This window comes from Anabas testudineus, chromosome 5, assembly GCF_900324465.2.
Source record: "Anabas testudineus chromosome 5, fAnaTes1.2, whole genome shotgun sequence".
NCBI lineage: Eukaryota > Metazoa > Chordata > Actinopteri > Anabantiformes > Anabantidae > Anabas > Anabas testudineus.
In genome coordinates, this window is record NC_046614.1 from 26,417,047 (window position 1) to 26,432,495 (window position 15,449).

Genomic DNA, 15,449 nt, shown 5'->3' on the forward strand with positions numbered 1-15,449 from the left:
GAGCAACCATGGCTCAGAGGAAGAGCGTTATCAGTGACAACAATATCCAGGGTTAAATTATTAAGGAAAGTTGTTCGGCTGATCACAGGAGGCGGGAGAGGTTTACTGTGAGGGGGGCCAGTCAGTACTATGGCTGTGAAATTTGTCTGATCAACACTTTGAGTTCACACTGGGGGAAACTGAACAGGTCTGACACGCTCCAACAAGTCCAACCTGTTCTATAAACTCATGAAGCTGCGAATTGGGCTTTATGTGCCGGTGTCTGTCTGTGGCTGTTTGCTGTACCTGGCAGCCCAGGTGATGGGGATGCGGTGGGCGGCGTACACGTTGAAGGACAGAACGTTGGTGACAAGCCCGGCCTCCTGGACTGGCGCCATACAGCTGTGGCTCTGCGGCACTGTGTGGAAGTTGGCGTTAAATGTGCTGCAGTACAGCTCCACCAGATCCAAGATGGCTGCTGTCAACTTCTCCACCACTTTCTCTGTGAAAAGAGATGTCAGAGGTGTTACCTTTCAGACAGAACTGAGGGCATCAGTGCCCAACACGTCTCCACAATTTTAGTACTTCCTGGGTCCAGTTTCATGTGTTGACCTCACAACACGACAAGTCCTCATATCCTGTTGACCTGTCTCACTGTACAGGTAGGACAGGTGGGACAACAGTTGGAGACAGGGGACAACAGGGAATTGGACACATGTTGCCTACAAAGAATCCAAGTGTGAAGCCACTGGGTCGTGAGTCTAGGTCATGGTTCTGTGCCAGATCTATGGGGTCTCTATCAGACTCCAGCAGCTGCATCACTGCTGCCAGGAAACTCAGTAACTACCGACTGTGCAGCTCACAGTCTCCCATCACATGCTTTATTAAATCTCCAAATCAAACTATATAAGTTCCTAATGAATAATAATCAGATGTCACTGTATTGTCACATCTTCTCTCTATAGCTCCACACGTTACACACAAGTCCTCAAATGCAGCATCACTGTGTGTTACTGTGACGAGCTACAGCTGACAAAACTCTCACACACTAAATATGATGATGATTCACTTGTGTGAATGTGAATATCATCCTGTTCACTTCTTCTGTCAGACTTGACAGAGTCGTTGTTCAACTGTGACGTCTCCACTCTGTTTACACTTCATGAATTTCCCATCAGAAACATTAATACATACCTCTGTTCTCTCTGATGGCCAGCACTGAGGCATCCTGGAAAAACAGAAACAGAAACCAGGTTCAGATTCTCTACAGATGTTTCTACGGCTCAGCTGATGTGGTCTACAGTACATCAGGACTCACTTTCAGGACTTTGGGCTGCAGGCGACAGGGGCATGCTGGGAGCTGGCTGAGAGCAGCAGTCACATCAGGCGTCTCCACAGCTGCTAACGAGCTGCAGAGCGCCTTCACTGATTGGACGAGACGCTCTACGTGCAGCGACAGCTCCACCTTCACAAACAGGAAAGTAGAGGAAGAAATGAGTTTGACCTAACGGGGACGTTTTACTCAGGGTCTTGCGGTGCATCGATACCACCTCTACTCATGTTTAATTAGATTTTTCACCAAGTTTCTTCTGTTACTGACACCACCTGGTGGTTCCTGTGTTGTACCTGTAAATTCATACAGTGCATCCAGAACTTTTCCACATTTTGTTATGTTACAGTCTTTTTCCAAAATAGATCAAATTAGTTTGAAATCTTTGCAAATTTATTTAAATAATAAAAAAAAAACCCTGTAAAGTGCCTTGAGATGACCTCTGTTGTGATTTAGCGCTATACAAATATAATTTAATTTAATTTAATAAAATCATCCTTGAGATGTTTTTATTTGGGAAATTCAGTTGATTGGACACAATTTGAAAAGACATACACCTGTCTATATGAGGTCCCACAGTTAACAGTGCATCACAGAACACAAACCAAACCATGAAGTGAAGGGATTGTCTGTCAAGATTGTATCAAGGCACAGACTTGGGGAAGGGTACAGAAACATTGCTGCAGCATTGAAGGTTCCAATGAGGACAGTGGCTTCCATCATCTATAAATGGACTCTGGACCTCAGAGTGGGGCAACGGTTCATCTTTCAACAGGACAATGACCCTAAGCACACAGTCAAGATAACAAAGAAGTGGCTACGGGACAATTCTGTGAATGTCCTTGAGACCTCGGGTCCAGCCAGAGCCCAGACTTGAACCCAATTTAACATCTCTGGAAAACTGGAGATCTGAAAAAGGGTGTGCACGGACGCTCCACATCCAATCTGATGAGAGGTTCTGCAAAGAAGAATGGGAGAAACTACCCAAAAACAGATGTGACAAGCTGGTGCTAATGGTGGTTTAACAAAGTATTGAGCAGACTGTGAATAAGATTTTTATTTTTATTAAATTTGCAAAGATTTCAAACAAACTTCTTTCACTTGGTCATTATACGTTAATGTTTGTTGAATTTTGAGGAAAATAATGAATTGAATCGATTTTGGAAAACGGCTGAAACAGAACAAAATGCGGAAAAAGGTCAAGTGAATACTTTCAGGATGCACTGTATGCAATCAGAAACAAACTGTTTCAAAGATTCTTCATGTTAGCGAGAGTCCTCACAGGCCAAGAGAAAGTTACCTCTGACAGCAGGAAGGACTCAGCTTCGTTATGAAAAGTGTCCAACAGCAGCGTCAGAGCCTCCCTGATCCAACACAGAAACAACAGCACAATACAGAAGTGAACCAAGTCTGGTCTCTGAGTGTGGGACACTTTTAATTCTGCTGAACATGTTAGATGAAGCCCTGCCTCTCACCTGGTGACCGTCTGTTTGATTGGACGCTCCTGCAGCAGGATGCTATGGTTCATGGTGGACAGCGTCTCGTCATCTTCTTTCTGTCAATCAACAGACAGGAGTCAGAGGACAGAGGCAGAGATGTGTCCACCTGTTGGTGTCAGACTTCACACAAAGAAACTCAGTAAGTGAAACAAAGGCAACTATGTCAGATGAGTTTTGCTGATGTGTGACTTTAACACCAGAGGGTCCTGTTTCCTTCCAGTTGTTGGTAACATTTTAACTAACGTGGATTTCCTCTGTGACAAAGTGCAGGATCAGAAACGTGTGAATTGCTGCCGTAACAAACAACCTGCACCGTTTAGTTGTTTCCCTCAGAGCTGCCCACTGCTGGGCTGTGAACACACTTCCTGTTTATATCTCTGTGTTAATCAGGAACAAAGCGTCTCCACACTGAAGCTGCAGTTTGTGTTCAGTCCTGCAAGAGTCTGAAAACTACACAAAGCAGATTCAGCATCTAACTGACACCATTACAACAAAAACGTGGTGTCCAAATAAGTTTGTCTAAAATACAAGAAAAACTAAAATCTGAACTGCGACTGTCTTTGTAAATCAAGTTGGGACAGAGGTTAAATAAAGTCAAGTGGTTATGAATGATTCTGCAGGTTAACAGGAAACAGGTGAAGGGATCATTTGTTCATCACTTTGTTCAAAAAATAAAAGAGTATAAAGGCTTTCGAACTTTTACCACCTCCAGTCGTGATGTTGTGGAAAGATTTGAGTGTCAGATCATGTTTACGAAGGTCGTTCTGTAAAAGGACTAAATATCTTTCCTTTGAATTTATATTTAGCCAAATACATAAAGGTTCAAATGACTACTTCATCATCATCATCATCACCATCATCACCACCAAAACAAAAATAATAAAGTCAAGTGAAGACAATGATGTTAGTAGAACCCAAATGTTCTATCATAGAAACGCTACTTCAGAGAACAGAAACCCATCCCATCATCTGCGTCTGTCTGTCTGTCTGAATTATATGACCACCTGCGCAGCAATAACCTGTATGAAGATTACATCATAGCACAGAAACAGCACTGGTAAAGGTTACTAATGATCTTATACTAGCATCAGACAATGGTCTACTCTCTATACTCGTCTTGTTATATCTTAGTGCTGCATTCGACACTATAGATCACAACATTTTATTACACAGACTGGAACATGTCATTGGAATCAAAGGGAACAGCACTAGAGTGGTTTAAATCATATCTATCAGATATATTTCAGTTTGTACATGTTAATGATGAATCTTCCATGCACAGCAAAGTTAGCTACGGAGTTCCACAGGGATCTGTGCTTGGACCAATTTACTTCATATATGTCCCCCTTAGGCAATATTATCAGGAAACACTTAAATTTCCATTTTGTTATGCACATGATACCCAGCTATACTTATCTATGAAACCAGAAGAAACTAATTAATTAAATTAAACAAACTTTAAGCTACTTAAAAGACATAAAGGCCTGGGTGTCCTCCAATTTCCTTCTCCTAAATTCAGACAGGACATAGGTTATTGTTTGGTCCTAAAAACCTCAGAAACATGATTGACAAATCATATTCCTACACTAGATGAAATATTGGCCTCAAGGAACACTGTGAGTTCTCTTTGAGAAGGATATATCCTTTAGAGATCCATATTTCTCCTGCATCAGCTTACATTCTCTGTAAAATCCAAAACACAGTTATGTTGTCTGCTGTTCTTTTCTCTGTCCTCTTTCCACTCACCCCAAACCGGGCGAGGCAGATGGCCGCCCACCCTGAGCCTGGTTCTACTGGAGGTTTCTTCCTCTAAAAGGAGTTTTTCCTCTCCACTGTCTCCTAGTGCTGCTCAGTTGGGTTTTATATAATTCTGTACACAGTTCTATTTTGTAAGGTCTTAAACCTTAAACACTATAAAGTGATTTGAGATGGCAACTGTTGGGATTTGGTGCTTTATAAATAAAACTGAATGGAACTGTGTCTGTCTGTGTCTGTTTGCATCTGTCTGTGTGTGTGTCTGTCTGTCTGTGTGTTCTGACCATTCGGACCAGTTCGGTGCTGATGGTTGATCTCTTGGTGAGAATCAGTCGAATGTCCCAATCAAATTTCAGACACTGCTGAACAAACTCCAGACTGGCCAGAGTCTGAGAACTGAGAGAGAGAGAGAGAGAGAGAGAGAGAGAGAGACAGACAGACAGACAGACACACAGACAGACACACAGACAGACAGACAGAGATATATTTAGTAAAGTTACTTAGCAACCACTACACAAATCATCGACAGTTCAACCATTTCAAAAGAGGCAAGACCCTGCAGACTGGATCACCAGACTCTGGTTTCCTTTTTAAAATTGACTGATATTTTAAATACTTATTTGATATTGTACAATATCCAATTGTACAGTTTACGCACACACTTATAATCAGATCATTAAATAAATAAGTGAACAGGTGTGATGTTTCCTTCTCATTTGTTTAACTGCTCCTGTTATCTAGTTTTAGGAAAATCACATCATGGCTGATCACATTTGTAGGACGAAGAGCAGTAAGTAAGGCGAAGAGCAGGAAGTAGGAGGAAGAGCAGGACGAAGAGCAGGACGAAGGTTTCTGCAGTTTGCTGCTGCAGGAATCAGAACATGACAGTTGGTGTTTGGCAGCAGGAAGCTTATCAGACTGAAACACACTTCCACTGACTGCAGCTCTTCTCTGGACACGGTCCTGACAATAGAACACAGCTGGTGGCTATGTGGGGGCCGGCGGAGCCGTCTCTCTCTGCTCCACACTGGGTGATGAGTGTGTGCAAACACTTGTGTTGCTGGTTCAGCTGCAGCCGCAGTCGAGCTGCAGCCTGTTATTACGAGTCTGAACCACAGACCACAGATCAGTGTAACTGTTATTTTATTATTGTGCTGCTTCCAGTTGGTTCAGCAGCTGGTTTCACTGAAGGCGGCGACGAGGACACGAAGTGCCCTCCCCCACGTTTACAGTATCAGTTTGATTTATTGAATTAAATCTCTCTAAATTAAATGTGCTGACTGTGCAGCTGTCGGAGTCCAGACCAGAGAAAAGAGCTAGTGGATTGATCTGCAGTTCAGCTTCAACACTCGTAAAGGTTGTGAAACTGGCTTTTCGCAGAAATGATGACGAAAATGTGCCAAGAAAATAAAAACAGAAACCACATTTACAGACGGGGGTTCCCATCAGAGACACAGATGAGATGAGATGCAGAATAAAACCGAGAAGAAACAAAGACGCTTCCATGTGTGCACACGCTCAAAAGCTGAATGAGAGGAATGAAACACCTGGACCAGCACCGCAGGTTGTCTGAGCACATGGTTCTAGTTAAAAACAGACAGATCCAGTTTCATAATGAGCCTCAGTTCAGACAGAACAAGCACAGCTGCTGGTTCACATCACAAACCGGTTGTTTCTGACCTGACCCAAACGCAGCAGCAGCAGCAGCAGCTGTTTCACGTCCCACTTTACTGGACTTAAATAACAAAGCAGTTTCTTCATGAACTGAACTGAAAACGAAAAATGAATCTGATGCACCAGAACCAGGAGTTCCAGTAATATTCAACACACATCAATGGATCTAATGTTAAACTGAAAGTCGGACCCAGTTCTTTAACTCTTACATTACCCTGATACGTGTCAGCCGACCCAGGTCCAGACTTTCTACTCCGAATAAAAAAACGCTGCCTTGGAGCTAACAAGGGGCACACAGACCAGAGAGACTCCTCAGGATCTCAGGAGGTCTGAGTATTACGGTTCTTACTTGTTGAGGAACTCGTCGTGTCCGCAGATCTTCAGCAGGTAATCGTCCACGTCCAGGTGATCCAGATCCTCCTGAGCGTAGCACAGAGTCTGGTAGATCAGCAGGTCCACGGTGGAGGAACCTCAGACACACACAGCAAAAAACTATTGAACTATTTCCAGTTTCTGGATGCACTAGTCCTGAACTGAGACCCGATCTTCACTAAAGTCAGTCCTGATCTTTCATGTCTTTATTTGTGTACAGCAAATGACATCAGAATTAGTTTGTCAAAATGAACAGCTGATTTTTTTTAAATATATATATGTATACATATTTATGTATGTATATATACGTATATACATATATACATATACGTATACATACATATATGTATATACATATATATACATATATGTATATACATATAAATACATATATACATATATATACATATATGTATATACATATATGTATATATATGTATATACATATATGTATATACATATATATACATATATATACATATACATATATACATATATATACATATATATACATATACATATATATATACATATATATACATATATACTATATATATACATATACATATAATACTATATATCAGAGATATACATATATATTACATCTTCTAATAAATACAATATATTACCTAGATATCTTCTACATATATATATTATATAATATATATATATAACATATATATATAGGAGAGAGAGATATATATACATAATATACATATATATTATATACACATTATATATACATATATATATATACATATACATATATACATATATATATATATACACACACACACACACATTCATGTTTTCATACTGATAACTGAAAAAAAGGATTTATCTGGTTAGATAAAATCTGAAATGACTTTTATGATTCTGGATTCAAATCCATCCCATCTTTATTTCTGGAACATTATGAGTTCCTCCTCTCATTTAACACAACATTTAATTCAGATTGTTGTTGTAGATATGTAGATTTATTCCTTTATTTTGAAGGGTGGAGTTACCGTCACAGGTGAAGGTGAGAGGTTCTCTGAAGTGTTCGCTGCTGATGGTGACCTTTACGCCAACTCCCAGACCCTGAAGAAGCTCCTCGTGACCGACTGACGGAGACCAGATGAAGCCGCCGTTCTTCGAGCGGTCGCTGTGGGGGTACGCCGAGCGCAGCCTGAAACGCAGATTACCTTAGAATAAATCCTGGTCCAAGATTTGACACGTCCTCTACAGCGAGCTGGCTGATTAGCTAATTAGTCATCTGATCAATAATCACATTAGAACAGTTTTCACTTTTCACTGCGTAAATCTTTAAGTCCGGCTCTACATGAGCTGGACACCACAGCACAGGTCCAAACACCCATAACTGTCAGAATGTAGTCCAAATGTTCAGGTACGAAGCAGCAGAACGGGGCTTTAAAAACCTGTAGCGTTGTCTGTCCTTCAGACCATCACTACTCTGAGCCGTTACCAAACCCAGTTACTTACACGTCCAGCATGTGGCAGAAAGCCGCCACCTCCTCGTCCATCTCCTCCGACACCTGGAACAGTACACATCCAAATCCATTCATCCTGGAGCCCAGAGACACCTGTCAGTCACACAGAGACAGCCAGTCAGAGCAGAGCTTGTTTAGAAGGAACCAATCAGTGGAGAGTTCCCCAGGAGGACTACTAATCAATCTAACTGCTTTTTCTGGTCTCCAGTCTATCATCTACGGACAACTTAGAGTCGCCTATTAACCTAATAACGTCTTTGGACTGTGGGAGGAACCCGGGGAGAACATGTAAACTCCACACAGCAGGAAACAGGTCGACAGACACAGACTCTTTAACTCTGTAGGTTTTTTTTTTTTTTACAGAGACAATGACCGAAAGACTTGACGGAGGAAATGTCTGCAGGAGGCAGATTAACTCAAAACCTCCTCCTGACGTGAACATGGACATGTGGTCTACATGTGGTTTCATTAATTGGTATAAACTGTAACTGGATCAACACTCACAATCACAGATTTAACTCAACACAAGAATCATTTAGTTTCATCATGTGGATCAACGGTCTCCACGGTGTTCCTGTGGTACGACACAATACTGGTCAGAAGTCTTAATTCCAGGAAGACTCTGTATCAGAGGACGCTGCAAATGCTACAGTGACACGACCCTGAACTGGATCATTACTCAGAACACCACAGAATAAATCGGCCTGAGCTGAAGGACGATGAAACTTTAAATGAGCCTGTGTGAGTCTTTAGATTACAGCTGGTTGAACTGGTCTGGCAGCTGACGTAGGATTCCCATTTGTCCTCGACAGTAAACTTTCAGTTTAAGACTCGTGTCACTTCCTGCTGATGGAACCTGCTGAACTCAGTCACTGGACACAAACAGTTTCAGTTTGTGTTTCATGGATAAATGAATGTAACTTCAAAGATAGATGAAACCAAGAACCTTCCAAAACACCACAGACTTTTAAATATTCATTCATTCATTTTCTTCCGCTTTAAAACATTTCATAACAAATATAAGAAAATATTTATATAAATACTACATTTGACTTTTATTGTAGAAATAAGGAAAAACTGAAGCAACTAGAAGTAGTACTAAACTTTGAAAGTTACCAGAAAAATTCTTAAAACAAATTCTTACCGGGTCTGCAGAAACCCGCCGCTGGTTCTTGTTGCTCTTGGGTACAGGCATGTACGTCCTGGGGGGCACCTGAGGAGGAAGCGTCTTGCTCCGAGCCACGGGCTTCCCCGGTTGGTCCCCGTTGGCCCCACGACCACGTGGCCCCTGACGACTCCCGTTGAGTCTGGACAAAGAGTCGTTGATGTTGTCATAGTTTAGTTCTCCTGATGTCAATTTTGGCTGATCCACATCAGGAGTGAACAGGTTCACGTCACGAGTCACGGTGGACCCTCGAGCTGGCAGGAAGGGGTTCTCCGAACCTGAAGATGGGGGGATGGGGTTTCGTGGGGGGATGGCAGGAGGGACATCATCTGGAAAAGAAGGGAAGCCTTTGGGAAGGAATCCTGATCCAGATCCAAAGGAGTCCCCAATGCCGGAACCAGAATAATCCCTGAATTTGCTGACCTCTGGACTCTCCAGGATGTAAAGGGACTCTTTAGGGTACCCTCCCTGGTGAGGGAGTGCCCTGGCTGGGATGGAGGGTGGCGACTGGGACCCTCCAGGCTGGTTCAGGGAGGAGTCTGATCCAGAGAGTCTCCTCAGAAGGCTCCCTCCTGTGGGGCCAGGGATGGGCTGACTGGGGATGGATCTTGGAAGTTCAATGGAAGGATTTGGTGTCTTGGACCGGGCCTGGCTGGGAGTGCTAGATCCGGTCTGGCTGGTTCCTGTACTGTTCTTGTCCTGTTTGTGTCTAGAGAGGGCGTCATACTCCATCTGCAGGGCCTCAGCGAGGACCAGCTCCTTCTGGCTGAGACCCAGACCTTCCAGACAGCCCCAGCCTGCCTCGTTGTTCTCCTTCTGGGTCTGAGCTGCCGACATGATGCCTCCACAGCAGAGACAGAGGTAACAGCTCGGCTATAGAACTGCTACGGGTAGCGAGGACACATGGAGCTGCTGAAGACCAGCTGAGGACAGAGAGGACATGGGTTGATTTGTGTACTTCTGATGTTCGGTCTTTGTGGAGAATCTCAGAAGCTGGTCTCTGGTCTCAGCTCGTTTTAATGGGACAGTTTGAGCCAGTGTGAATAAATAGAACAGAAGAATAGACAGAAAAACGTGGAGCCTGCAGCAAGTAGCTAACTCAACATTACACTTCCTGTTTACGTCCATGTCAGGACTGAGAACTCCACGTCACAGTTACCCCAAAAGGGCCTTTCAGTGGAAACTGGGGTTCTGTTGCTGAAGATGTTTGTTAACATAATTAAATAAATGAATGCTGCTCTGGACAGAACTAAGTGTGGTAACGTAAACTTATCAAAACGCTGCCACAGCGAATGTGTGCTGTAATCAAAGCAAAAGTGCTTGAGATTTTAGAGTGAGGGACTTTTTATTGGCCAGGCTGTGCGTTCAATACCGGTTTGTTTCCATAACAGGAACTGAGCAACAACCCTGGTTCTGTAAAAGAAGGAAGGAAACACAGAAACACAATGAAGAGGAAACCAGGAGGAAATGAAACATAAAGACACCCTCTGAACAACCATGTGCAGGTTATTAATGTCACAATCCTGACAGGTCCTGACAAGGTGGACAAAATGAGAGAAACAACTTTAAAAAACTGGGGAGATCTGAGACCTGGATTGGAATCTATGCAGTGGTCCGGAGGCTGCAGTGGTGCGACTTCACAGAGACACAGAAAGTCACATTGACAAGAGGAGTTTGTTTTACAGACTGTGTTCAGCAACACTTCAAACTCCATCTCATTAAACAGTAAGAGGCATCAACCAGGACGAACAGACAGCTGCGACTCACGTCCTCGTCTTCTGCATCATCTGCAGTTAATTGATGACATATTAAACTGCTGACATCACTAATTAGAATTAATGATGAAAAGACAGAGCAGACTGCTGCCTGATGGTCTGATTCCTCCGGCTCCATTTCAAACCCCCTGTGGGATCACCACCCACCAACACGCAGAGCGAGGAGGGGGAGTGGGAGGGTGATGGGGGTGGGTATAGACAGAGCGCACCCCCCCCCCCCCCCCCCATCTCCCTGCAAGTCATCATGTGTCCCCCACAGAGAGGAATTAAACCCTGATATACTCAGCACAGACCGGCTGTGTCCCAGTTTACAGCAGTAATATCAGTAACACCCCCATGATTCGTCTTTAGTTCGTGTAGAGAACAATAAAAACAATCTCACACTGAGTTGTTTATGATTTTCATCGTCGGACCAGGACACAGAATGTTTCCACATCAGCGCGATCACTGCTGTTCGAGCAACATTATATCCACAAACACATTCGATAAGAAGAGAGCACTCAGTCTGGTGGCAGCCAGGCCCCCAGACCCCCCCGCCCCCACCACACAGAGTAAAACCCTTTCAGTCAGAGAACAAAGAGCTGATCTCAGTGTGTCAGTCATAAACCCCCAGAGACTCACAAAGTGGGGGTGGGACCACTATCACCACACACCAGGCTCCTTCCAAACCCACCTTTTTTTACTGAATCTCTAACCAAAACTAAAACCCGACTAAAGTCTAGTTCCCAGATTAAAAACTAAAATGAAACTGTGAGCTCTGTTCTCCCCAGACATCATGGACTCAGAGTTGAATAAATACTGTCAGTAGATGAGAAACAGATGTTTCCACTTATTCAGCGCCAAACACGACACATCTGCAGACACAGCAGGCAGCAAACTTCTTATCCCAACCAGAGACGTCACATTAATACACTTAATGTTGTCACGGCGACAAACGGAGCTGTAAATCATTATGTCGTTAGCACTGACTGATGTTTACACCTGAAAGATTGGTTCTCTCGCAGTGATTTTATCAAAGCTTCCTGCCATTGTCAGGTTCAAGGTGACAGCAGCTGTGCACGTTTGACAGGAAAAGACCACAAGGACTCAACGACTGTCCAGGATCCACAGATACAGTCACAGACATGATGTTTCTGTGTGGTGGTCCTGTAGCCTCTTGAACCCAGTAGACCTGTTCCCTAATCCATCCCTGATTCTGAACCTACACACAATCTGAGCTGTGAACACACCTGCAGGATATGAAGCTGTTATCTCACCATCTCCATGGTGACCTGACTGCTGAGATCTGAGTATTTGTTCTACTAGGGCCGATATGACGTCTCCATCACACACTGAGCAAACACACACAGCTGGAAACAGCTGGAAAGGTGCAGCTGTGAGTCCCAGCCGGCAGAGCTTTGCTTAACGTGTCACTGTCCATGGGTTTAAAAACTGCCAAAAACATCATAACTGAGAGAAAAGTGACAAAACATGATGATCTGATTCTGTGTAAATTCAACTGTAAATATCTGAGAAACCAGAGAAACAGAAGCTGCAGAACTTCATTCAGAATCTTCATATTTTTAGATTTTCTTCCGTCTCATAGTAAAAAGGTGACAGTAGACTGAAGATCCACTAACCACTGCAGACAGGAGCTGGTCTGACAGTTCAGCTCGTTTTAATGGGACAGTTTGACCCAGTGTGAACGAATACAGACAGAAAAACGTGAAGCCTGCAGCATGTAGCTAACTCAACAATACACTTCCTGTTTACGTCCATGTCAGGACTGAGAACTCCAGCTCCAAGACTTATTATTATTATTATTATTATTATTGTTATTATTATTATATCAATGGATTTTAGAACGGACTCCTGCATCTGATCATCTGGACAAACAAAACTAGTCTCACAAAATCTTCCTTTTGAAAACTGCACTCAACCACCAGAATCCAAAGATTCTGTGACTCCTGTTCAAATCTGCTTTGACCCTGTTTCAAACACATAGACTGATGTTCATGGAGCCAAGTGCTGCACCTGGTGGAGACCCACCTTTTAGAATCTTTGAATTTAAAACAACGACCTCACCTGTGCTTATGACCACGCCCGCTGGTGTGACGTCAACTTTTAACGAGTTGTAGACGGATAAAGTTGAAAGTTTTCAGAAAATTAAAACCATCGTAAAATGTCCTACACAACCGAGACTCCACCTGTCTGACAGGTGTATCTGACGTCACGTGCTTTAACCTCACACAGGTGGACAGCGTGAACACAGCAGCAGAGACGGGTACTGCGCAGACTCGCATGGGAACAGGTGTTGTGGAGTGGGGGGGGGGCAGGAAACGAGTCCAAATGTCTCTGACAGCTGCCCAGTCCCACGGACACACGAACCCACCAAACTCCATTCAGAAACTTGACACTTTTGTTTCTGCTCCACTGCTGCTTTCACGCCGACTCTTTTCCGACTCTGAGTGGGTAAATCCCCCGGACTCTGGACCCCGGCAGTCCGCTGGTCGTGCCGGGGTTTTTCCACTCGCAGCCTGTCGTGGAGGTGGAGGTGGAGGTGCGGTGGAGAGCAGCCCAAACACTTGTGAAAGGTTAAATCCACAGCGAGAAACTGCGCTTAGGTGGATTATAAGTGAGCCGAATTCACCTGCAGACCCAAACGACTGGTTAGGAACCAACAGTAACGTTCGAACTGGACCGCGGATCCACTCAACCGCCTGTGTGTTTGTCTCGTCGTCTGTTTGAATAGAGTTTGGTGGGACCTCCTCTGCGAGCGAGCAGCTCCTGCAGCAAGTGAACCGCCCGCAGCTTCACCCTCCACTCAGACAAATGCGTCAGAACCTGCAAATTTCGCCGCAGTGTTCGAGTCACTTCGGGTTCGGGTCCTTGGCTGGACCAGTCTTACCTGGCTCTGGGTCTACGGTCGCCGGGAACGGACGGTTAATTTTCTGGCAGAAATCACATCGGTGCCGCTGAACTGCCGCCTCCTGCTCGGTGACTCCAAACGCACCTACGGCCTCCGGTCGCCGGTTCGGACGGTACTCCTCGCGTCCAGTCGGTAGAACCGGATCGTCGGCTCGGCTGAGTCCGCCTCTGTCGCCGGGTTAAACAAAGCAGCCCGCGGTGAGGCGGCTCCGGCGGCTCCGGCGGCTCTGCAGCCCGGTCTCTGGCGACGGTTTCGGGTTTGCGTCAGCGGCTCCTCGGCAGCTGCGGAGCGGACAGGGCTTCCGCCAAGCTTTTCAAAATAAAGCTACGGCTGTTGGTTCTGGTGAATTAGACTGTTGGTGCCTCTTATGATGCTTCATTAATATATAATATAATATAATAATATATTTAAATAGTGTTTATTAATATAGTGTTTAATTCTTCAGTTAGCTGTTTTTAACTCAGCTGAACTGGTCCTGGACCGGAGCAGGTTTTACTAACTGGATCACTGAACCCAGGACAGAGTCTCTGTCTGATTAAAGTGTGTGTGTGTGTGTGTGTGTGTGTGTGTGTGTGTGTGTGTGTGTGTGTGTGTGTGTGAGAGAGAGAGAGAGAGAGAGAGAGAGAATGTTGTCACCTTTTAAAAACCCACTTGTGGTTCAGTCCCTCTCAGTTTGCGTCCTATTCCTCACAGTCCGTCTTTTGGGTCCCATGCTCTGCAGCTACTCAAACCTTTACTTAAGTAAAATCACCAGTACTATAGTGGAAAAATACTCCAAGTACCAGCTGTAAAATAACTGTAACAAGTAAAGGTACACATGTATATTCAGCTGAATATACTTAGTTTGTAAAGTTACAACTGTTAAATGATAAATGTGGTGAAGTAGAGGTTTAAAGTATGAAAATACTCAAATTACAAACAATTATTTTGTGTACTTGAGTAAACCAATATATTTTCTACTCATGAACTAACGAATACTGAAACATAATGAAATCAGACTTGGTTAAGGTTCAGATTAAATTTAAATTTGAATCAGCTGAGCTTTACTGACCACATCTCCTCTGTCTCCACATCATGCAGATTCACCCTTTTCAGCATCACAAAGATCAGACCCTACCTTCTGACTATACAACCCAACTCATTGTTCAGACTCTGGTCATGTCTCAGCTTCACTACTGTAGTGTCTTACTGATGGTGTTACCAGCTGCACCATCAAACCTCCAGATGATCCAAAATGCAGCAGCACGTCTCATGTTTGATCAGTAAAAAGGACACGTTACACCACTTTTCAGATCTCCGCACTGGCTTCATGTAGCTGCTGCATCAGGTTCAAAGTCCTGACTCTTACCTACAAAGTGGTCAGATCAACAGCACCGGTACCTGAATTCCCTCATCCAGGTCTACAATCCCTCCCACTCACTGTGCTCTGCCAGTGAACAACGTCTTGTGGTCCCCTCACCTCAAAATATCCCAAAAGTGTCCAGTTCTGTGGTTCCATGATG

General features: G+C 44.0%; 1 protein-coding gene across 2 annotated transcripts in view; it reads right to left on the bottom strand.

Moving 5' to 3' along the window:
• The window catches only part of pik3c2b (phosphatidylinositol-4-phosphate 3-kinase, catalytic subunit type 2 beta), a 32,190-nt gene extending 17,958 nt beyond the window's left edge, over positions 1-14,232 (bottom strand). For both annotated transcript variants that reach the window (XM_026349703.2, XM_026349702.2), the window contains exons 1-11: positions 13,927-14,232; positions 9,244-10,187; positions 8,092-8,192; positions 7,617-7,777; positions 6,587-6,707; positions 4,848-4,959; positions 2,785-2,864; positions 2,610-2,673; positions 1,298-1,444; positions 1,174-1,207; positions 286-481 (exon numbers count right to left, since the gene is read on the bottom strand). In XM_026349703.2, coding sequence (XP_026205488.1) covers positions 286-481; positions 1,174-1,207; positions 1,298-1,444; positions 2,610-2,673; positions 2,785-2,864; positions 4,848-4,959; positions 6,587-6,707; positions 7,617-7,777; positions 8,092-8,192; positions 9,244-10,101 — 1,874 coding nt within the window. In that variant the 5' untranslated portion in view covers positions 10,102-10,187; positions 13,927-14,232. The remainder of the gene's footprint in view (positions 1-285; positions 482-1,173; positions 1,208-1,297; positions 1,445-2,609; positions 2,674-2,784; positions 2,865-4,847; positions 4,960-6,586; positions 6,708-7,616; positions 7,778-8,091; positions 8,193-9,243; positions 10,188-13,926) is intronic.
• Positions 14,233-15,449: the final 1,217 nt, after the last annotated feature.